Source organism: Enhydra lutris, unplaced genomic scaffold, assembly GCF_002288905.1.
Source record: "Enhydra lutris kenyoni isolate GAN:26980312 unplaced genomic scaffold, ASM228890v2 scaffoldscaffold5, whole genome shotgun sequence".
Classification (NCBI taxonomy): Eukaryota; Metazoa; Chordata; class Mammalia; order Carnivora; family Mustelidae; genus Enhydra; species Enhydra lutris.
In genome coordinates this window covers 981,649-1,005,349 of record NW_019154089.1, presented here as the reverse complement: position 1 = coordinate 1,005,349, position 23,701 = coordinate 981,649, and the positions used below count along the sequence as shown (strand labels likewise).

The following is a 23,701-nucleotide window of genomic DNA, read 5'->3' as shown; positions in this document are numbered from 1 at the left end:
CTTGTTAAGATTTCAAGAAAACTCTTAAAGGACAAATTTTATAGTTCTGCATTTCGCCCTCGCGTAGCAATTTATGAAAATTAACTCGCCTCTTACACTTTTCTCCTCTCAGCCCAAGGACGCATAAATAATATTTATCAGGGCTTTGTCCTTAGTCACAGTCCCTCGAAGGGGCCCAGTTTCACCTACACTGCGTGGGAGACTGGGCACCAACCCCACGCTTCCTGTCAAGGATTCCTGGGGCTAAAGCCCGAATGTGGTCTCGCTCTTTCTTCTTTATGCTAATTCTGCCCTTCTAGCCCTCTCCGCGGGCGTCCGAAGGCCAAGGTGAGACCCTCCCGGAAGATGAAAGGCCTATTGCCTCCTGAGACTTGCGGGCGGAACGAGGGCGGGTGGAGAGGGTGACAGAGTGGTAGCTGCACCGATAACGACGCTGAGGGCCCTAAGTTGGAGCTGATGCAGGCCCTACGGGGTTCTAGCCCCGCCTGAGCCTAGCTCCAGCCTTCAAAGCCTAACGAGAGTAAGTCCTCCTAGGGGCGCCACGGGCGGTGAGTGGAGGAAGTGCGGGCAAAGAGGCCACAGGCAGCCCCCTCCTCAGACGCGCCTCAAGGCCTGGGCCGTGGGCTGTTGACGCGCCAACGGCGGAGAAGGCGCGCGCACGCGCAAGAGGGGGGCGGAGGGAGCGCGCTCCGCGCCCGCCGCCGCGGCAACTGAAACGGAGGGACGCGAGGGCGGAGGGCGCGAGCCACGGGGGGAGGATGGGGGAGAGATGGTGGGTAACGCGGAGCGCGCGCTGACGTCGCTCGGAGTCACGCACGTAGCGCCGGGTTACGCGCCGACGTCTGGCTGCCACGACTTGCCGTCTGCGGCGGCGGCGAGCGGATCCCGCAGGGGAAGGAGGAGGAGGAGGGAGAGCCAAGGGGGCTGTGAGTGAGCGGGAGAAGCAGGGTGTGAGCCGGACTTGCCCGCGGGAGGGAGAACGAGCGAGAGCCGAGCCAGCCATCCGAGCCGCCTCCTCCTCCTCCCCTCGGCGTCCCGCCCCCGCCCGCCAGCCCGCCCTCCTTCCTCCTCAGCCGGCAGAGCCCGACTGAGGCGCCGCTCGGCTCGCGCCGCTGTCCAGGACAGGTGTGCGCGCGCGCGCCCTCCTCCCCCCCTCCCCCTTTCCTCGCGCCAGCCTAGCGCCTGCCTAGCGCGCGCCTTCCCTCCCTCCAGCCCGCGCCCTCCCTCACCTGCGGCAGGACAGCGCCCGCCCGCCCGGGTAAGCCCCTCGCGACCTTCCCTGCTGGCACTGCCACAACTCGAGGTGCCGCCCACCCCGTCCCCTTTAATTGCGCTCGTATACCCCAGGAATAATTACTGTACCATCGTAGACATCCTCGCACCCTCCCTCCAGGGACTCTGGCAGTGCAGCAACATTCCCCCCCACCCCCGTAGCGCACGAACGAACGAACGAACTCCCACCTCCAAAAAAGAACAAAATCACACGCCCCTTAAAAAAAAAAAAAAAAAAAAAGACAATCCTACCTCCGCAGACGCTTGTAGACCACCAATGGTGACGTTTGCTTAGCAATCCCTAAGCCCCATTTCCCCTGGCCACCTTCGCCCCGGGCCTGGGACAGTGCGCCAAATGTGGCCGACACTCCCTGCACAGCAACCCTGGCAGGAGGGGAGAGGAAGGAGGGTTCTAGGCTTCACTACCAACCCCTCCTCTTCTCTGTTCAACCCCCACCCCCGCAATGCATACACTCGCCCAGGATGCGTTGTAAAAATAAAAAATAATACATTGGTGCTGACATCGCAGATGAAGGCAGGCCCAAGGATGGGTGGTCCGAACAAGGCATTTTCGGAGCTAGGTCAGCTCAACAGTCTCCTCTGCTTTCGTTTGGGGGCAAAAGGAACGGATGCGAAGCTGGAGGGTCTTCCCTTTGAGTGACAGTGGGCTCCGGAGGCGGTTTGAAATGTCTGTAGAAGGGACCTCCACAAATACATCTGCTTTGTTTCCGAACTTGGGTAGAGAAGGCCCAAGTCCGGCTAGGGCAACTTTCTTTGGCTCCTTGCTGTCTACCCCTGAATTAATGCCACCTTCATTTCCGCTGTCTGTGAGGGACCCTCTTAAGGGTTCCAATTCGTTCTGTCGGGCCAGGTGCTTTTGGAGAGCTTTTTGGCATTGGTGTCTATGTTTGTGTCCCGTGTCCTTGGAAGGGAGGTCCCAGTGCTTTACAATAGACGGAATTTGGTTTGACATCTTTTGGTAGACTGTCAGAGGAGAAAAGGAATTTTTTTTTATTACTTCAAGACCCCTACTGCTTCCAACCCAAACTGACGTTTGCGAATTGCGGCTTTGAAAATTGGAGTGTTGACTAGAGTGTGGAGAGTTGCTGATTTCATTCCTTTGGGTACTAGTAAAACCTTTTAAGTATCAGCCGGAAGAGAGTGAGCTATTGACATTTGCATCGGTTCTGTTTGGGCCTTTTGGGTACATAAAATGTCGGGTTCTCAGAATCTTTGATCGAATTTAGAATGTGTGCTACGTTTATTTAACTCTTTTGCAAATGCTTAAGATGAAAACATTTTGTGAAGTGCGAGGATTCTCTTCAGATTTTGAATGTTTAATTCATATCTTTAAACATTAAAATAGCATTGGAGAGGCATAATTTCAAAGATTAGGTGAGCTATAGGAGGACGATAATGCTTTTTTAAAAAATGATTGATGAAATACTATTACTATTTGTCTTTGTTGTTGTTAAACGTTAACATTTACTTTACCCTTCATTTTTCTGATAGATAGCCCTGAGAAGAAATGGGTAATTCCTCCACTTTAAACCCTTGCAGTACAACATTCCAGTTAGTTTTAATGATTTGAGTATTGAAGATAATTGTCTAGTTTAAGACAGGTATTTACCCTAAGTAGTACTTGACAACACAATTTCTAATATTCTCTTTTATTTTAGAAATCTGTGGTATTAATCAGCATATTGTTTCTGTTGGGAACTCCATAATCTAAAGGGTTTATTACCCAGAGGTAGATTCTCCCCCTCCAAGTTTATTTTATACGTATGTGTTAATTTTTACTTTTAAAGACTAAAGCTGAATTAGATTATTTCAGAATCACCAGAATCACCCGTAGTTAAGGCTGAGGAAGACTGAGGCTTTTTTCCTTTTTGTTCTGCCTAATGTTTGTTTCACTTATGAACAATTTTTTGTTAGTAAGAGTTTGTTAACGACATAGAGATAGTGGGATTAAAAATAAAGCAATCTCTGTTCTCTTCAAAATGTGTGTAGTATTAATAAAAGAGCACAAGAAATCTAAAGATATTTATCAGGTTTTTTAAAGTAAGCAAACTTTGAGTAGAAATAGAATATTATTTGATGATTTTTAGTTAATACCTATATTTTGCTGCATGTTAATATATTTCGTTTACCATTTGCCTTTTCTACATTGTATTGAAATCATCAGTTTAATTTTACAACTGTTTGTTTCAAAATAACAAATTCAAAAAGCTAGACATTAGAACTGACTTTTCATTTTCCAAGTATATTATTTAAGTAATTAGCAAATGGCTAGAAGTCTTTTCAAATCTATAGATTTTCTCATGGAGTTTCAATGTTAGGATCCAAATCTAATTTTGAAATTCTTTTTAAGGTTCTAAACTTTTCAAATCTACAGATTTCCTAATGGAGTTTCAATGTTAGGATACAAATCTAACTTTGAAATTCTTTTTAAGGTTCTAAACTTTTTAAGGCTTTACACTGAGTCAATATTCATTCCTCCCAGACTGTTAAGACTACTGTATTCTGTAGCCTAAGGAAAGCCGCCTTTCACCACCATGCCTTCCCCAGTCCGACCAAAGCCCCACAGTTACAGGCTTATCCTGAAATTAACTTTTTGAGTAGTGAAAATGTACTAAATATCCAATTTACCATTGAATTATTTTGGAAAAGCCATTGTTAACTTTTTTTATCTTTTAGATACATTTGTAAAATAGGAGAGAAACTGGTAATATATAATGACAAAAATTTTATACATATATAACAAATAGTGTAACATAAGTAAGTGCATATTATGTGGAGAGGTCCAGGTCTCAGTTGTTTGCTGATTTGGGCTTAAAATTCCCAGTGTAAGCATGCAAATGATATTTAACTTGTGCTTTGTCTAGAAACTTCATCAGTTGCCTCTGCGCTGGGGAACTAAGAACTCAGTTTCTGGTGACAGATACCTTTTAAGAAAATCAGGGTGTTCCCAAACTCAAACCGTTTCAGAACCCCTGGATATAAATATTGGGGACAGAGAGCAAGAAATTTAGACTCTAAAGTTGTTCCAAGAAGACGAGCAGTTTTAAACCGTAGTTTTCTGTCCTGGAGGGAGCAGTCATTAGTGTGGAAGAATGGGAGGCGCGTGTCCCTTCTTCGCAGTCCCATTGGGCTTCTTGCTGCTGTGAACTCTCTTGAAGGGGCAAGGGCTTGGTTCTGCGCAAGGTAAACCCCAGAAGAAGAGCAGGAGCTCTTGTAGATCAGACTTATACAGATCTTAGCCTCATTTTACAGTTGGAAATGTAATACCCCGCCCTGCTCTGTGTGGAGACCCTGCCACTAAGCCTTTCTGTCCCAGTTTGGGGACAGGGTCTATCCAGGGTCCTGATCGCTACTATGTGAGCCTGGAGGAGCCACTGCTCTTTCTCACTTGAAATTTTGCGCAGTCGGAAGTTCGCCAATAGTTCTTCTCTCCCATTCCCTGCAGACTTGGGGACAAGGGAGGGAGTTCAGAAAAATCAGCACTAAAAGGGTACTACGTGAATCCGGAGGATGCCCCTCCGCCCCCAGCAACTAAGAAGTTTTTTTATGTGGCCCAAAGTCCAGATTTCTGTCTCTCAGAATGGGCCTCCCCCTCAGGGAATCACTTCAGGGACTACTGGACAGGTGGGTGGTTCTGGGGCTGGTTCCCACAGGACTACTCCAGTTTGCTCTTTGGTAGCCATCGTGCTTTGCCCTGTTTCTTGCTCTTTAGCGGGAAGTAGCAAACATCAACCCAGAACTAAAGGAGCTAATATGGGTAGAATGGGACCTTTGCTAAGAGAAAAGGGAAGCTGTGAATACTTCGCAGGCAGGTTTGCCTAGGTGATGAAAGGATATATTAGGAGGCTTTGAGGGCTCAGTCATTGACAAGGCTTATGTACTAGAAGGGTCTGGGTTTCTTGATCATTACTTGATCTACTCCTTCGTTTTCCAGGAAGCTTGCGCAGCTATGTACTCAGCTGTCTCTGGGGCTGAATGAGGGAGGCAAGACTCCTTACTTTGGGGGTTGAGGGATGTTCAGTGGGAATGGAGCCCACAAATGGGACAGACACACTGTTCTAAGGATGAAGGCAACAATCCATGCTTGAGAAAGCCAGGAGTAAGGCTGTGAGGTCTGTATCCCCTGAGCCCGGTGCAGAAGGTGATAAGGAGAGTGTAAGGGGGATCCGCTGGGGTTCCCCTGGAGATAGGCCTTAGCTTTCCCTCAACTGTTAGAACTACAGACTGCAGGGAGGGGTATGAGCATTTGCTGTATATCTAGGAGAAAGGAAACAGGCCCCAGATTATGCCTTAGATCTAGAAAGATGGAATTCACTTATTTCTGAGCCCCTTTCCGAGACCAGACACCCCCTTTAGCAGTCACTGTCCAAAGATTCATTGGTTAATTCGTGGTTGGTAACCTAGCTGTCACCTAAAAACCATTAATCACTTAATGTTTTACTTTTTGAGAGGTGGGGGCTCTCCTTGACACTTTAATAAGAGTTTTTGGGAGGAGGGGTAAAACAGGCGAGCGAACCTGCGTTAATGAAACCCGTAAGGAACTGCGTTTCCCAGGAAATTCCTGACATTTTTAGCTCGTGAATTTCCTAAATCTTGCTTGGTTTTCTCCTCCATTCTGGGTCCTTCCAGTGGGGGAACAAGAGTGGGTCGGGGGCTGAAGCCTCGGCGGGGCCTGGTTCATCCGCAGAGCTGGCCGGCAACCCAGGTTGGGCTCAGCCTTGAGCAGGGTGCCCCCCTTCCCCAAATCTCGGAAGGAGGAGGGGGAGGCAGGCGGGTAGTTGTGGTCCCAAAGGGGGCTGGTTGATGGTTTTTGGGTGAGTGTGGGGTTTCTTTTTGATTGTTGCTGGGGGGGGGGGGGGGGGCAGAGCCAACGCGAACAGGCACTGCGGGCACCCCGGCCCTGGTGCGACTGCCGTCCTCTGCTCGGCTCCCCCCCGCCGGTGAGTGCGCCCGCCCGCCCGCCCGCCCGCCCGACTGTGCGGGGCTGCGGTTGGGGGGAGGGGGGAGCGGGATCATCTGAGGCCAGAGCCGCTGCCGTGCGCGGGGAGGGGGAGCGGCGGGAGTGAGGGGAGGGACGGGCTAGGTGTCTGCTGCTCCGCGCCACTGCTGCCGGCGCCCCGTCCTCATCCCAGGCAGCCCCTTCTGCGCTAAGGGTTACCGCCGCACCATCTCTCCTGTTCTTTGCCCGCCTCTGCGGCCAGGGCTCTGCGGTAGGAGACAGCCCAACCAGGCAGTGGGTGGGCCTGTCTGGGTTTGGGTTTGAGTCTGGCTGGGGCCCACAGGGGTGGGTGGCCGTGACTTGGTGTCCCCTGTCTGCTGCGGGCTCACTTGCCTTTCACAGGCCCTTCCCCCACATCCTCTCTTTGGGGTCACTGGAAAGCAAAGCTCAGGCCTGATCCCTGTGCTTAGTATGGCAGTCCCCTTCTAACCCCTGGTCCCCCAACTCCCTGGGCCGAGGCCGCTCAGGGTCTGGCCAACAGCGACAGCCACAGTGGTGGTGGCGGCAGCAGCTGCGACGCGGCGCGTTCCCCCCCCCAAGCCAGGGGTGTGGGGTGAGGGCCGGCAGGTGGGCGCCGCCTGGCGGGCGGGCGGGCAGGGGGCTGGCATCAGGGACGGGGCGCATGTCACGTGCTGGCGGGCGGGTGGGCGCGTACAGTAGGGCGCCCTGCTACTGTACTGGGGAGTCAGTGCCCTGTTACCGGGTCTCGTCTCTCCCGCAGATCTCGCGAGAGTGGCTGACTGGCTGTGGGGGTTGCGGCGGCAGCAGGCGGAGCCGGGGAGGGAAAGCAGCGGCGGCTGAGGCGACTGAGGCGGCGGGCGGAGCGGCAGGCGGCGGCGGCGGCGCGGCGGCGGAGCGCAGCATCATGGCGGACCGAGACAGCGGCAGCGAGCAGGGCGGTGCGGCGCTGGGCTCGGGCGGCTCCCTGGGGCACCCAGGCTCGGGCTCGGGCTCCGGCGGGGGAGGTGGTGGCGGCGGGGGCGGCGGCGGCAGTGGCGGCGGCGGCGGCGGGGCCCCGGGGGGGCTGCAGCACGAGACGCAGGAGCTGGCCTCCAAGCGGGTGGACATCCAGAACAAGCGCTTCTACCTGGACGTGAAGCAGAACGCCAAGGGCCGCTTCCTGAAGATCGCTGAGGTGGGCGCGGGCGGCAACAAGAGCCGCCTCACTCTGTCCATGTCAGTGGCCGTGGAGTTCCGCGACTACCTGGGCGACTTCATCGAGCACTACGCGCAGCTGGGCCCCAGCCAGCCGCCCGACCTGGCCCAGGCGCAGGACGAGCCGCGCCGGGCGCTCAAGAGCGAGTTCCTGGTGCGCGAGAACCGCAAGTACTACATGGATCTCAAGGAGAACCAGCGCGGCCGCTTCCTGCGCATCCGCCAGACGGTCAACCGGGGGCCCGGCCTGGGCTCCACGCAGGGCCAGACCATTGCGCTGCCCGCACAGGGGCTCATCGAGTTCCGCGACGCTCTGGCCAAGCTCATCGATGACTACGGAGTGGAGGAGGAGCCGGCCGAGCTGCCCGAGGGCACCTCCTTGACTGTGGACAACAAGCGCTTCTTCTTCGATGTGGGCTCCAACAAGTACGGCGTGTTTATGCGAGTGAGCGAGGTGAAGCCCACCTACCGCAACTCCATCACCGTGCCCTACAAGGTGTGGGCCAAGTTCGGACACACCTTTTGCAAGTACTCGGAGGAGATGAAGAAGATTCAAGAGAAGCAGAGGGAGAAGCGAGCTGCCTGTGAGCAGCTCCACCAGCAGCAGCAGCAGCAGCAGGAGGAGACTGCCGCTGCCACCCTGTTGCTGCAGGGTGAGGAAGAAGGGGAAGAAGATTGATCAAACTGAATGGAAAAAAAAAAAAAAACACCCACACACACATGCATACACACACACACACAGCCACACACAGAAAATATACTGTAAAGAAAGAGAGAAAATAAAAAGAAAAAAAGTAAAAAAAAAAAAAAAAAAAAAAAAAGAAATAACTGTTAACTCCAAGGGAGCACCACCCACAGAACCTCCACCAACTGACAGTTTCTCTTCCTGACTTGCCACCCATCGCTGGATGTTGTCCACTTTATCCACCATATAAAACAGTAAGCAGCTGCTAAAAACAAAAAACAAAAAAAATACAAAAAGTAATAACATTATATGAACTGTGTTTCCTACTTGATTAAAAAATATAAAGAACTGAGTGTTTATTTCCCTAATTAACCAAGAACTTTTGTACACGTTTAAGCTATTATTATTAAAAGTGTTTGCAAAATGGTCAAGATTATAATATTGCTGAATTATATAAAAGTCCTTTTCATGTTGAGCTAACATTTGACTTTAGCACAAAAAAGAGATATTTTAGAACACGTAAAATAATATTTTTAGTTTTTCTCATTTTGTTACCAAATTTCAAACCTTACATGGAGGTTATTATAGTATATTTGACACCCTATATACCTGTGATTAGAGATGTGTATATATATGAGGGCTAGGCATGCTGTGTGTCTGAGCTTTGTCTAAATGTTATGCAGAAGTTTGTAGAGTTAAAGGTACGTAGGTTTAATTCATGCAAGGTAAACAATAAGTGCTCTCTTTTATACAATATGCATTGCATCTGGACCTTAAACATATAAAAATGGTCAGTGAAACTTCTGTGAACATGAAGAAATTATTAAAAAAGGCATTTAAATGAAATTTGCTAAGTTGTGATTTTTACGGTTGGAACCAAAGTTATTCAAATAGTAAAAGGAAAAAGAGAAAGAAAGATAAAGGAAATCTCCCATAATATTTTTCTGCATCTGTTTGCTTTGACTGAGTAGGTGTTTTGTCATTATTGTGTATATGAGATGTATCGTTCATAATATATTTTTTTTATTATGTGTAGAAAGATTTTAAAAACTAACGTGCAGCAATTTCCAGTGAACCTGTACTTGGACATCAGGTAGCGAGTCTATTTGTGGTCACTAGCACTGTCTCCTAAACTAGTAAGAGGTCTGAAGCTGTTCTTTGATTTTTGCCAGTGCTATTAACTTATGTAGACCTGTTAAAAAGCAGAGCAACACAATTATAGTTATCCTACTGAGCCATGGATTCTGAGTTTCATTTTAAAAGTGAAAGCCAAGTTGGTATGTGTAAAGGATTTCCATGTAGCTGTGGTGCTAGTTATTACTGGCTACATTATATGCTAAATGTATTTGTGTTCCCCAAGTGTACAAGCCTTCTATCAAAAGTATGTTCTATAACTCCTATAATTCAAGGTGTAGGGTATGAAAATGCAAAGCTTAGGAGAGCACTTTACCAAGTTGGTGTCCTCCAAACTGAAATTGTTTGTAACGATAGTCTTTACAGGATTTCATTTAAAGATGTTCGTGTGCTTTTAATTGACAACTAACTTCTTGCTGCTGTATAGTAAAATATTAATATATTTTTATCATTAAACTGCTGCATGACTATCATCTTTGAGTGAAGAGAAAATGTTATAAAAAAAAAAGATGCCTTAAACAGTACATTTTGGTTTGGAATTCTGTAGAAAGTATTTTGGTTTAAAAAAAAAAAAAAAGGATCTTGTCTGACAGAGAGAGTTCTGGGAATGGAATTGTTTCTTGGCAATCCAGCCATATAGATCTTACTGCTGTATGTAGAAGACACCACCTGTAGGAGCTGGAAGGTATCAGTGCTTCTCACATTGTAAAGCATTGGCCTAGGAAGGTGAAACTGGTCTTTTTGAAGGATTTTTTTTTTCTTCTGCTGGTTCTTTGGGTTTTGATTTGATATTTTAAGCTCCCTGGTTGAGTGTGTTGTCTTTGTTTTTGAGATCTACTGTATGTGTTGAATAACAAGCTATTTCCATTGTACTGTGCATTTTCCCATTAAATTGTTTGCTTTTAATATTCATACGATGTTAAATATGAGGTGACCGTACAATAGTTAGGAATTTCTTTACTTACAAAAATCACTGGAAATGATTAAATTGCTTTTCCCCTTCCCCCAAGGTGCATTTTTCTTATTTCCATATAGTAAAGTTGAGCTTTTACAGTGCATAATGTGACATTTGGAATGCTTATCAACTGCATGTAAACATTAATAACCTGCACTTTTTTGTCTTAAGGTTTGTTGAGCTGTTTTGTTCACTGTACTTTTACTGTGATATGGAAAAGACTGCATTCTCTGTGCTGTTACTAGTTAGGAAAGAGAATTGCTTTGATTTTGTCTCTTGTTTACTATAGCTTCTTAAAAGTTAAGCCTTGTACTACAGGTTGTTGGAGTACTCCTAGATCAGTGTTTCATAGTAGCCAGCAATAAGTAGTGCAAGTCAACAAAAACACAGCAAACTTAGGCAAAGTGTCCTTTCTTTGAGATGCGAGTTCTTTCATGAGGTTTTCTTTAGGGTCAGAGTTACCTAAAGTGAAGCCTTTCTTACCTACAGACTTCAGATTCTGCTTGGAATCCTACCGGATCAATAAGCACATATATTGTGCAACTATCTTTACACTATAACAGTTAAACACAATCTTACTAAGATTTTGAAACCAGTGTCTGATTTATGGTCAGTGGGTTTAAAAAAATCCACATGCAAATCTTTTAAGACTTGAGAGGTGATCTTAGAAAAGACTAAGTGTCTGTAAAGATGCTCTTTTTTGCATCTTACTTTACCTCCCCAAGCACCCTTCCAACCTTCCCTTCCCTCTACTGTTTCATCCTTTACTGGCCCTTCCTCCCAGGTGCTCGGTACTTTACCAAGGTTCTATATCTCAGTGTTTTATGTTGGAGTTTTTCCTTGTTTTTATTTTACTATTTGGTAAACCCTGTTTGTGCTGAAATGAAAAAGGAGATGGTATATTTGACCATATGTGTTATTCCTAGAAGACAGTATGATCAAATGTGCCAAAACAAGCAAACAAAACTTAATTCCTGATAAGTATGCCTTATTTTTAATGATCTGCTTTGTCTTACGATTAAGGTCCAAGAGCTTGGTTAAACTATATTATTTGCCTAAGTATAAAAGAAAACTTGAAATGCATTGCAATATTTACGTTCTTTAAAATGAGAGACACTGTCAAGTAATTTAATCCAGAGATCAGCCACCAGATTTGAAATGCCCATATATGTGTGTGTGTTTGGTGTTGTTTGTTTGTTTTTTTTTTCTTTTAAATCACCAAATCTTTTTTTAAGCTATTTTTTATTTGTGCCTCCTATTTATCATGCTGATGTTAGAAGCAGCAGTCATCCAGCCACAGAGGGAGCTAAAGTTAACTAACCAGAACTGTAGAAATCATTATACATGCCTTTGACAACAAAGGAAGTTCATAAGAAAAGCCATGTCGGCTTTTCCTCTACTAGATACAGATTGAAGGTAGATGAATATTTGCCAAATGGAAAGGAGAGACAATGTGAGTCAGGAAAGACAAACTTTCCCAGCTTCCTAAAAGCCATGGAGAGTAGAAACCAAAACCAACAGGGAAATAAAAACCTTGAAAGTCTCACTTTCTAGTCCCATGCAGGGGTTGAAATTTGACTCAAAGTGGAAAATATATTGTTATGTTTTTTTAGGTCTTCACATCTAGAGATGGATAACTATTCCAATTTGACTTTTCAGGTAATGGAGAAAGCTGCTAGTAATTTTAACCCCTGCCTAAAGAAGACAGATAATTTCATTTGGGAGCAAATACTTATTGCCTTGAAAAATAGCACTGTAATAGCCTATGATAATTAGTTGTAGAATAACCTTTATCCCTTTTAAACTATGCAAATTATTAAATAAGTGTAAATTAGGACTCAATTAAAGATAGTTGATTATATTGCAATCAGATGGCATTCACAAACTTAACTGGAGCATATACAAATGAAATCTATTAGTCTAAGAGTTTTGTATGCTAACAGAAAAATATAATTTAGCTACCTATTCTAAAAATGGTGAATATTATTAATATTGTATAATAGGACTGGGAAGACTGCCTCCTTTTTTGAAGAGAGAGAGATTAAGGATTTTTATAATTGTTTTTCATCAAATTTTAATATTTTTGTCAAATTTTTAGGTATTTAATTTGTAAAACAGTTTGCTTTGTACTGGCATACAGAAAATAGGGTATTGATTTTAAACTTTTTGAAGCCAAGTGATCAAGTACATTTGTAATAAAAGTCAATGGATCTATATCAGTTGTACTCACTGTTTTCATTTCTTATTCTTATTAATACAGGAATGCTATCCTTTTTCTGCAGGAACACTACTAAATTTGGGTGGAAGGGAGGGGAAGAGATAAGTCTGTTGATAATGCGAATCTGGGTGGGTAACCATGGCCCAAGCACTTTATATGATCTTTAAGTCAATTAAGATTTGGTATATTAAAGAAGATGCATATGTCGATTTTTTTCTTCCTGTTTTCATATGGAACTTGATGTTTGTGGGGATTATCTCATTCATTGTTGCTGTGCTGTAACATTTTGCATTTGGCACTGTTGAAACTTTCTAAACATATTTTTCTTTTATGACATTTTGAGTATATGCCAGCTGTGGTGAACCCACCATGGGCATGATTATTACTTCTGTCTCCCACGCATGGTTCGCCCTCTTTTCTTCAATATTCCCACTCATTTTTTCATATTTTACACACACACACACACACACACACACACACACACACATACACACACAGATTACCACATGATTTTAGAATGGAGATTTCTGAAATTGTTGCTGTAGTTGTTTTCATAGCTCCACAATTCATTTTCTTTGTAAGTGAACATACTTTTAATATTTTTCCCCATTTAAAAAAATGAGATACCAAATCTAATGACTTTTTTCCCTTTTCTGAGTTTTTTCAATATCAGAATGAGATCCTGCTTTCTATATAAAAGGATGCTTAAAAGGGGGGGAAATCTTCAGCAACTTAGGTTTGGAACAATTGGTGATAACTCTGAGTATAACATTTATAGTTGAATATCTTTAAATCTGAGTATCTTAATTTGGAGAGAGAAATATTTTTTCGTGAGAGTGGAATGAATAGGAAAGAATTTATTGGAATTGCTTATGTAAGCAAATTCACAAGTTATTTGTGTTTTCTGTTAAAATTTACCCATTTCTAAATCATAAATTATAATATTTCTGGGTTTTTTAATTGCAAGTTAACTGAATTTAGACCATTTGTAATAGAGTACACTATAAAACTAAAATGATCACTGCTATTAAAATTACTCTTTTCACCCAGCTGCATTAATTACCATAGAGAATTTGCAACATATTTTTAAGAAAACCTGATTTTAATATTTGGGGAGTTATTTTATCCTAAAAACCTGAATTTAAGGCCTAAGCCATTTGACAGGCTCTTTTCAAACAAATTTCATTATTATGGGTTAAGTGAGGATCATCTAAACTAGCATTATCATGTCAGGTAGAATTTCATAATGCAAAAACAACCAAGTGAAAAGTAAACAATATGATTGATTCAAGCCAACAGTTTGTCATCTTACAGCTGCTAAACTGACTACCAAGTTTTGATGTTGAGTGGTCTAGGCAATTTATGTCTCTAGGAAAGCTGAGTATGGCAAAGGTCATTTGTTAGAAACATTTTTCTTAAAAAAGTTTCATAGTTACTTATGTATTTTTATTTTGTCCCCATATTACGTTTGATATTTGTTTTTTTTTTCTTTTCTTTTCTTTTCTTTTTTCCCCCTGATGTGCTTTGCTTTTGTGGAAAATTGTCTTGTTTGATAGGTAGAAACATGGTGGTGATCCTCTATGTAAAATAAAATTAATTCTTAAGGACCAGAAATATTTTACTCATTTTGGAATTGCAAGATTTTTGAATTTTCATGAAAGCATGCTTTGTTTTGATGACTATTAGCAGTTTGCTTATTAAAATTTTTGTAACATTTCATAGGAAAAAATTAAGCTAAAAGTTTAATTTTCTTGATTTAGGGTGCACTTTAATAATTTGAGAGGCCTCCAAGTTCAAGGACCAAACCTTTATATTCTGGAATTTTGAGAATCATGGAAGTACTCTTCTTAACAGTGTGTTTTAGTCTAAGCTGCATTAAAACAGAAGGATCCTTAGAGGACTTAGGATGTCCTTATTGTGAAGTAGCAAACTTATGGGACAGGTGACTTATGTATTCACCTTGACTAGCTCAACCAGTAATGAGCATCAGGTAATGAATTATTAGACACATGTTGGGATTGGGTCAAGCACCCATTCAGCTGGAATGGATTGGCAATTTCCAGTGTAGGTAGTTGGTGGCGTTTGACCTACATCCCTACCATATATGTTTGGCTTTTTTTTCTCCCATTCTCCTTTTTCCTTGTTTTGCTCTCCTTCTTTATTCTTTTCCTTACCATAGGCCTGCCAGTGACACTCAAACTTACCCCTTTAAGAGGGAAGTAAAGAAATTGCTGGCTCCTGCCTTAGAACATGGCTAACTGATCCCAGAAAGAGTTCTGTATAATGAGGTAATTGGGCAGTTTTTTCTGAGTGCTATTTTCCCCATAGTCTTAAGCTGGCAATCTGAAGGGCATTGAAATTGTTTAAAAAAATTTATGTATTGAAGAGAGTAAGAAGTATGTGTATTTTAGGTAAGTTACTGGGGGGTGAGATTTATTATGGTTTGGAAATTTGAGAGCAGAAAGGGAACTGTTCAATGTGTTCATGATTTGAAGTGTGAGAGTTAGATAAGGGAATGGTCTGGTGGTAAAATGGGAGAAATTTTAGGTAGGAAAAGATACTAAGGTGGAGTCTTAAATGAGCGTTGTTTGCTAACGACAATGAAGTTGATCTTCACTAATGAAGTTTCAGTAAAGCCGGAGAAAATGGGTCCCTTGTTGGTTATGAGAAAGCTGTTGGTCTGTAGCTAGATATGATGATGATGATGCATTGCACAAATCTGCTTTCAGGTGTAGGATGTTTGCTTTTCTGGACAAATTAAGTAGCACAATAGTGAAATGACAGCTTTTCTGGTCAAAGCCTGTTGGTACTGGGGACTTACTATTTTGAGGAAAAGAAGATAAGAAAATTTCAAACTTTTTCACTTATTTTTAAACTATCAGAAATATTTATTATACAGATTATTTTCCTGGGCTCATGTTACAGTGTAGTTTAGCTTTACTTTTCAAAATGGTCCTTAGTTCACAAAATCCATATCATACCTTCATTTTACAGAACCTTGAGCCTTTGGTCCACATTAATTTCTTACAAGAGGAGAGTAAACCAGGTAAAAACACTAAACTGCAATTTTAGGTATCTTTTACATTTGCATTCCCAATATTTAAGACTGTGGACTTTGTGACCCTCGGTAATACTATATTTCTGAAATTAGACAACATACCTCCCCAAACTCAAATTTCTGTTTGTATTCCCATTTTCTCTGTTACTTTAAAATTGTGGAATTCCCAAGTGTTCATTAGTGGCAGGTAATAATATAATTTAATATATCTTGGAAGTTCTTATGTTCTTCGTAGGGTGAACTGGTAGTGTCTAGATTTCTGTTCCCAATATCCTAGGAACATTTTTAATTAAGATGAAGAATTACTATTACATTTTGTTTTTTTAATTACATAATTCAAATATATTTGGACTCCTTTTTAGTTTAACATGGACTTTTTACCCAAATCTGTATATATTAGTGATAAAATTTCTTGGGTAAAAAAAGAGGTTCTATTTTGTATCTGGAAAGTTACTTTTTTTTTTTTTTTTTTTTTTTTTTTTTTTTCACAAATGCCAAGCTCATTAACAATAAAATTATTATAATTTATTTTTTAGAATTAGCATTTAGTATGCTTTTCCCATCCTGTCAATTTTAAATTATGATACAATTACATTCTGTAACTTGTTTAAATCTGTGCAAAGCCTTCTTAAATAGCCTCTCCCTTAGGAATTATTTTTAAAAAATGAATTCCCAAATCTAGTCAAGAACCAGTGATTTAAATGACTGCCTTCAAAAGGATTCCTCGAGTCTAGTCAATGGAGATAAATGATAGCCCATTTCCATGCTGCATACAGTTGTTAGGGTTTATAGAGTTATCAATATGTAAAAGTACAAAAGCAGGAAAGATGTAAAGTTGCCTATAAAATTTCTAGTTTTCATTATTTGCACTATTTATCTTTGCACTTGATTTTTTGAAAGTTAAGACTAGTCACTTTCACTTTTGTTTCTAGTCTTTTCTAATTTCTTACAGAATTATTTCAATATCCCACCCAAAGCAAAACTTATATGCAATTAAATATGCTTTATAAGTCCAAGAAAATATTTCTTAGTGTTAGCTATGTAGAACAAAAATTTGTTTTGATAAAAGTTTTTAATATGGGCCTTTATTTGCCAATATAATCCTTTGTAAATGTGAGCTTTATTAAACTATTTGAATAGACAAAGTGAAAGCTTAGGGTAGAAAAAAATATATATATATGTATATGAAACGATGTCTTTGAGTTCCAGCTTCCAGCCTGAGATGGCCTGGTTTTGGAGTGTTGATTTATTTTCACTGAAGTCAATGAGATCTGAGTCTAGCTGGGTAGTGGCTTAAAAAGCTGGAAGCTAAGTGGGTGGCAAGTGGCAGCTCCCTCTTTTATGTAGTTTTCCATAATGCTCATAGAGTTTCATCATGGTCTATGTGATATAACTGATATTGAAATAATTACATTAAATGAATATTCCTTTTTGGAATTCAAGGTTCACTCACTTTTTGAGGGGGGGAGGGCAGCAAGGGATAAGAGACTTTATTTTAACTAGAAGCATTCTTATAACCTCAAGATGTGCTCTAGGAAGAATAGGAGAACAAAATGTATACCTGTGAACATATTTTTTGTCTTAGTGAGATTGTGCAACACAGTGTTCGAAATTGAAAAAAAAAAAACCCAAAAAAAACAAAAAAAGGTCGATAGTTTTGTCAATAGAATGTGTTTTGGCTAAAATTAATTTTTGTACGCTATTATTTCATTTTATAGTCCCTTCCCTGTATCCTTTTGGGCGCGTCATACTTTAACGAGTGAGAGGCCTCTCTTTAGGATCTGGTTTATTTTTGGAATGCCTGAGTGTGTTTCTCGATTGGGGGGGGTGCGCACAGGGTGGTGTTTTAATTCTTGACATGCTCTTCTTAGCATGTTTTGGTAGTCATTCTCGATCTCATGTTTATAAATTCTGTTGAAAATTCAGTGATGTATTGAAATGGGTAAGTCCTCTATGACATAGTGTGAATGTTTGTGGCTGGACTTTATTGTAGAACCTTGTGGTTTTGTTTTCAGTTGGGATAGAAAGTTAAACTTCCATTGTTCAAATTTTAGGTTTATCTAGTGGAATTGTGCCCAATAGTTGTCTAACTATGGACCAATTTTGGGGAATGAAGATTGACAAATGTGTATTTGACTCTAGATAATCCTTTACTCAAAATCATAAAGGCTATAGTATTAGAGTTGTCTTAAGTTTTAGGTTGTCAGATCTTCAAATGTGGATAATGATCAGCATTGTGTTTATGAATTTCCTTAGGGAAAAGAGAAAAATTCAGTCTCCAAACCTCTTCTTGGAGACTAAACTTACCATATATGGAAAATGAAAATATTTTAGAAAGTGGCTTTGATTATTTTTTAATGGAGTTTAATCAGCTTAATTAATTATTTTTCTTAGGTTGAAGCACTTATTTCCCAAATTTGAATAAAGGGAAAAGATCAGCAATTTGGCCCCTTTTTTCTGAGGCCATTTTTAGTTTTCTGCCCCCATTTCCCAACCCTAATATAAAATGAATTACGGGTATCCCTCTAAGTCCTTGTAACCCCTTTCTTCACAGAAACCTTTGATAATCTGATGAAAGTGATGGACCCTCTCCCCAGGAAAAAAAAAAATGCACATACACAGATAATTTTTACATGCAACCTCAGGGGCATCACACATCTGAAACCCAAGATAAGGATCTCTGCTCTAAGTATAAACTCTGTAGAGAAAATTTTAATGCAATTAATTGATAAAATTAAGAATTAACTATTGGCTTAAAACATTTCAGATTGGAATTATTGTTAGATGGTGGCCCCTACTAGCAAAATGTGACATTGCAACCAGCTTTGTTAGACATCCAGACAGAAGGAAAAAAGAAGCAATGTTCTGAGAGCTATTTATAAGGAGTCAGGGCATCTTTAGACGTGGGAGCCATTCCTGGTTCAAGGCAGGGGTCAGGGTGCCTGACAGCTTCTAGGAGGGTAGAGTTTGATAAACCACAATGCTCAGGATGCCACGGGGTTAGCCATTATCTTAACCCCTTCCTCACCAAAAGATTTTAGTTTTGTCTATTAGGAAAAAAGATGTCACTGGGAAAAAAGATTTGCCTTACAACTTTGCTGGAACACATCAGTTTGGTGATGTATGGGACACCAGTATTATTTGTGAGAAGGTACATAAAACCAAAGTAAATTATTCTCTATGTAGAACATTATTTACTAGTAACATTTGTTTGGATGTATTAGCTTTGACAATTTTTACCAGTAAATATTGGTTTTATTTAAAACTGGGAATCCAGTTTATAAATAGGATAGTTATTGTATCTGTCCTTTCCCCTATGTAAAGAATAGTTTAAAGATTTATGCATACTTTTTACTTCTCTCTTGATGCCATGGAGTGGGGTGGGTGGGGTGGGGGGAGATTTTTGAGTCAACGACTGACAAAATGTCTTCTCCAAATTTAAAAATTGAGAAATCAGCACTTTAAGTCCTAACTCTACACCATTTTAGTGCATGTATTAGTTTTCATAATGATTTTTGGTGCATGCCTTTGGGCTTCTTCAAAAGTGTATAATAGGAAAGTATATTTCCTTTCTTAGAAAGGAGATTTTTTTTCTACTTTGCAACTTGTGATTACAAAAATCTTCCTCTGTGGGAAGATTAACCATGTATTGAACTACTGAAAAGTATATATTTTTAGATATACAGAAGGAATCTACATGGAGCAGCATTCAGACCTATATAGAAGTCATAGCATTCTGTATAGGACCAAAAAGGAAATAACATTAAACACTTAAACAGACTTTGTTGGGTAGAAATACCTTTAGATCTTGCATTGACTTCCAAAAACAATATACCACAGAAGTTTGCTGAAAACTTTTGTTGTTTGAATTTTCTCTGTCAGAGTATTTAGCCCAAATACAACAGCTTTGGGTTAAACACATACATAAGAATCAAAAAAAACAAAGCTAACTAAATAGATCAGTCTGGTTTGTCAATCCAGCTTGACTGAAATAAGTAAACTAATCACTTGGAACATGAAAAACTGTCCAACTCCTCTAAGGTTTTTAACAAAATAACCTTGGCTGATGTGGGAAGATACCCACTTTGATTTCTGACCTGACAGTGAAGATTCATGCTTGACATGATTTCAAACCTGACAGTGTCTGTTTAAGGAGCTATGGTACAGTTTGCTAATTCAATCCCAGATACCTGTTGATTACCTGTGAGATCTAGAGTCCAAAGTAGCCAGCAGCCATATCCCTGAGTGCTCTGTGCCCATCAGATCTCTTAAAGTAAGCAGGGTTGGGACAGGTCACAGCTCAGATGAGTGACCTCAGGTGCTGTGGACAGCCCCAGATTCAAGAATTGTATCTGTTTTCTTGGGAGTCATCACTGAACTAATGTCCCACATGGTATTACTTACTGTAGATGCTCTCTCAGAGGAGGCCCAGAGCACACATCCTAATCGCTTGTGGTACTCAGAGAGGGGGTGCTAACTCTGAGGCCCTGGCCAAATTCCAGTTTAGGGATGTGGGTCTTCTTCTTGCCATTCTAATTGGAAATTGCATCGCTTCCCATTTTCCCTGTTGACCTCAGTGCAAACTGCATTAGTCTGTTTCTTTGCCCTGGTCCCAAGTAAGATGCTGGTGTGTATTATATGGGCCACGTTCATGCCTTATCTTAATGCACAAGAGTTGAGGAATGAGTAAGCTCCATATCAAAGTGCCCTGTCGTTAGAGGGGAACTCTTGTGATGCTTTGGAGGTGAAATGGGCCCTTTTAGACTGTTGGAGAATATGCACTGGCCGGAGCCTTCCAGCCACGAGGTGTGAATTGAAACCTAGTTCCCTCTTTTCTTATAGCATGTTGAGAAAATCTGTTGGGTTTTCAGCAGTCAGGGAAGGCCGGAGTTCTGCAGCTTTAATCTGGGTAACTGAGGCTGGTTGGGGCAAGACTTTGGTTAATTAACTGGGTTCTCAGATGCCACAGACTCCGTGAAAAGTCACCATTATTTTCAATGGTTGTGATAGAATTTCCCCCCAGTAGCCATTATTTTAAGATTATATTGCAGAGTTGCTTTATTTGAGCTTTTCATGTATACACAATCCCAAACTGGAAGAAATAATTAAAAAAAAAAAAAAGGAATCCTGCTGTGAAAGGTATATATTACTCTAGATTTTTCTTACTGTAAATATTGTAAGATTGTAATACTGTCGATATTTTATTAACCAACAAATGTTAATCTATGTGAATTCAGACTTATTTTAAATGTGCTTCTTATTTACTGTGTGTGGTCCCTGTTGCTGACAGTATTAAGTTATATTCTGATGTAAGATTAACTTTATTAAAGAATGTAAACATTAATGTTTCCTTATGGGAAAACAAATAAAGTATAAAGAAGACAATTCTTTTCATTAAAATATACTGTGTATTTACACTTGCTAGACCCAGCACCACTTATAAATTTAGTACACCGTTCAGAATTTTAGTTAACACGGCTGACATGGTTGTGCTCTGTTTGAAAGTCTAAGAGTAGGTATTGTTGGAATATAAAGTTTGTATTTGTCTGCTGTGAATCATAATCTTGAAATTTCTAATCAAGTTTGTAAAATTTTTATAGTAAAACATTTTAATGACAATTTAAAAATTTACTTCTCTAAAGAATGGTCAAAACAGTATCCTTTCAAAAATAGAATTGTTCTTTAATATCTTTCCAAACTGACTTTGGTTAAAATGGACCAGATGTATATTAGTTAAAATTTAGGACAAAGTTGTGATATTCTTTGAGTTTACAAGTTAATCCTTATTGGAAATGTGCCAATTATACAGTAGAATATCATTAATTTGCACTGTTTGGGGACCCCATTAAGAATGCTGAATTTTGCCAACTAAGAAGTAAGCAAATGCAATTTAAAAAGTAAATTTGAGCATTCTGTATTAAATATGTGCAGTTATTATCACATGAAGAAGCGCAGTGTGTCGGGCTGTAATATAACCATACTTGCTGTCATGTTCTCCCATCTCAGTGCTGGGAACTCACCATGTGGAAACCAAGCAAATGTGTTGTGCATCAGCCGGCTTGAGTTTGTTCAATATCAAAGCTGAAACTAGCGAGGTCTGCTGTACTGCTTATTGAAGTATTGTGATTCTTTTAGGCATTGATTCTTACAAAATATATACTGTAACAGTATACTTTGTACAGATTTAAATTTTATTTGAAAAAATGAAATAAAGTAGGCAAAAAAATAAAGATGTTTATTTTTCATGTGACTATATAAACAGATCAGTCTTTTGTTTCAGTGTCTTTGGGGGGGAATCTGGTTGTTCTTGCATTTTTTTTTTTTTTCCCTGATAGATGGAAACCCTTTTTAGGACTCAGTAACAGGTATAGTTGCCTGATCATTAATTGGCTGTAAGCTTTAAGTGTGTTTTCTCACACCGGAAAACTCTATTTTCTATTTTATTTTAAAACACATTTATTGGGGCGCCTGGGTGGCTCAATCATTAAGCATCTGCCTTTGGTTCAGGTTGTAATTCAGGGTCCTGGGATTGAGCCCCAGAGCACAGTGGGGAGCGTGCTTCACCTTCCCCCATTCCCTCCTGCTTGTGTTCCCTTTCTCCCTGTCTCTTTCTCCCTCTCTCAAATAAATAAATCTTTAAAAAAGTAAACGAATGTCTTTAAAACACATTTACTTATTTCTAAAGACTTTATGTGAATGACTTGCCTTTTTGAGTAGTTTTTTTTTTTTAAGATTTTTTTTATTTGAGAAAGAAAGATAGTACAGAAGCAGAGGCCAAGGGAGAAGGAATGAGAGAAGCAGATTCCCCAAAGAGCAGGGAGCCCAGACATGGAGCTCAGTCCCAGGACCCTGGAATCATGACCTAAGCTGAAGGCAGACACTTAACTGACTGAGCCACCCAGGTGCCCTGAGTCAGTTTTATAAAATTCTCTCGTGGTATGATGGTTAACCTAGCCCATCACAATTGAAGAAAAAAGAAGAACTTTTTTCATACATCATGCTCCTTTCCCATGGAAGGGTTTTTAGTCTTCTGTCGTTTTAAATTTGAAGTTGATTTAGGGTAGTGGAAGACTTACCAAAGAGTACATGACAAAACATGAAGAGAATCTTATGTAGAAAATAGAGGCTGTGCTTAAAGATCCTTTCAGAACTGCTTTTCTGGTGAGCAGAGTGGTAGAGAGTGAAGTTACCAATGAAAATGTGGCCCAGGTGTGATCCTTCAGAATAGTTTTTATGAGGTCTTCTTATAGAAGGTCAGATTATTGGACCAAAAAAAATCCTAGTTTTGTCCTCTCATTCAAAAACCAGTGGAGGCCTTAGGTGTCTGACATTTTCCCCAGCCTTTAGGAGTATAGTTAGAAGTATTATTTCTGCTTTCTCCTCATTTTACCTTTGCTGACGCTTTCATTTACGTTCAGGCTGGATAGAAGGAGGCTTGGAGCAAGTAGTTACAGCGACAAGGTTCCTGCAAAAGTCACACCATAGTGGGGCGCCTGGGTGGCTCAGTGGGTGAAGCCTCTGCCTTCGGCTCAGGTCATGGTCTCAGGGTCCTGGGATGGAGCCCCGAATCTGGCTCTCTGCTCAGCGGGGAGCCTGCTTCCTCCTCTCTCTCCCTCTGCCTCTCTGCCTACTTGTGATCTGTGTCAAATAAAATCTTTAAAAAAAAAAAAAAAAGTCACACCATAGAGAATTTTTCAGTGTATTTAAATGTATGTGACAGTGGTTGTATTCTAAAAACTGATAAATGGCTATAAAAATATCTCAAGATCATAGTATTACAGTTCTAGACTTTCCTGGGTGAATCCTGAGAAGGTTTTGCTATTGTTGTTACTGTTTTTTTTCTTGCTAAAGTAGCCCTTCTTTGTAAAGAACATCAGACTAGCTGTTGGACTAGCTTCTACATCTGACAGCCACCACTCCAGTAAAAATACTTTGCTTATGAAAACTTAAAGCTGAGGGTGTCACTGTTTGGAGGAGGTAGGTGGAGTGCAAATAAAGTTTTCCCTACATTCTGCTGGGCCTCTAGTTTGGGAAGCACCCACAGAACAGGTGGGTACTTATAGAAAAGGAGACCAGATTCCCTTCTGGGCCCAAGGTAGAATCAGTCTAACTGTTGGATCCTGATTTCAAAGGGATATAACTAATTATAGGAGCTTGAGGTGCAAATTCTAGCCAGGATTTGCAGTAAGTATAAGGGAAGGAAA

The 23,701-nt window shown here is 41.1% G+C and overlaps 2 protein-coding genes across 2 annotated transcripts; both read left to right on the top strand.

Moving 5' to 3' along the window:
• Nucleotides 1-1,043: 1,043 nt before the first annotated feature.
• On the top strand, nt 1,044-10,269 carry LOC111141108 (purine rich element binding protein A). The gene is made up of 2 exons (XM_022493447.1): nt 1,044-1,258; nt 7,014-10,269. Exon 2 carries the CDS (start codon nt 7,158-7,160, stop codon nt 8,124-8,126), a length of 969 nt encoding a protein of 322 aa, XP_022349155.1. The 5' UTR covers nt 1,044-1,258; nt 7,014-7,157; the 3' UTR covers nt 8,127-10,269.
• A 5,826-nt stretch (nt 10,270-16,095) lies between these two features.
• On the top strand, nt 16,096-21,741 carry LOC111141265 (IgA inducing protein). The gene has a single exon (XM_022493714.1). The coding sequence runs from the start codon at nt 21,421-21,423 to the stop codon at nt 21,580-21,582; it is 162 nt and encodes a 53-aa protein (XP_022349422.1). The 5' UTR covers nt 16,096-21,420; the 3' UTR covers nt 21,583-21,741.
• The last annotated feature ends 1,960 nt before the right edge of the window (nt 21,742-23,701 follow it).

Excerpts from the sequence above, each read along its gene's own strand:
- LOC111141108 (XM_022493447.1), top strand. The coding sequence starts at position 7,158 with ATGGCGGACCGAGACAGCGGCAGCGAGCAGGGCGGTGCGGCGCTGGGC.
- LOC111141265 (XM_022493714.1), top strand. The coding sequence starts at position 21,421 with ATGTGCAGTTATTATCACATGAAGAAGCGCAGTGTGTCGGGCTGTAAT.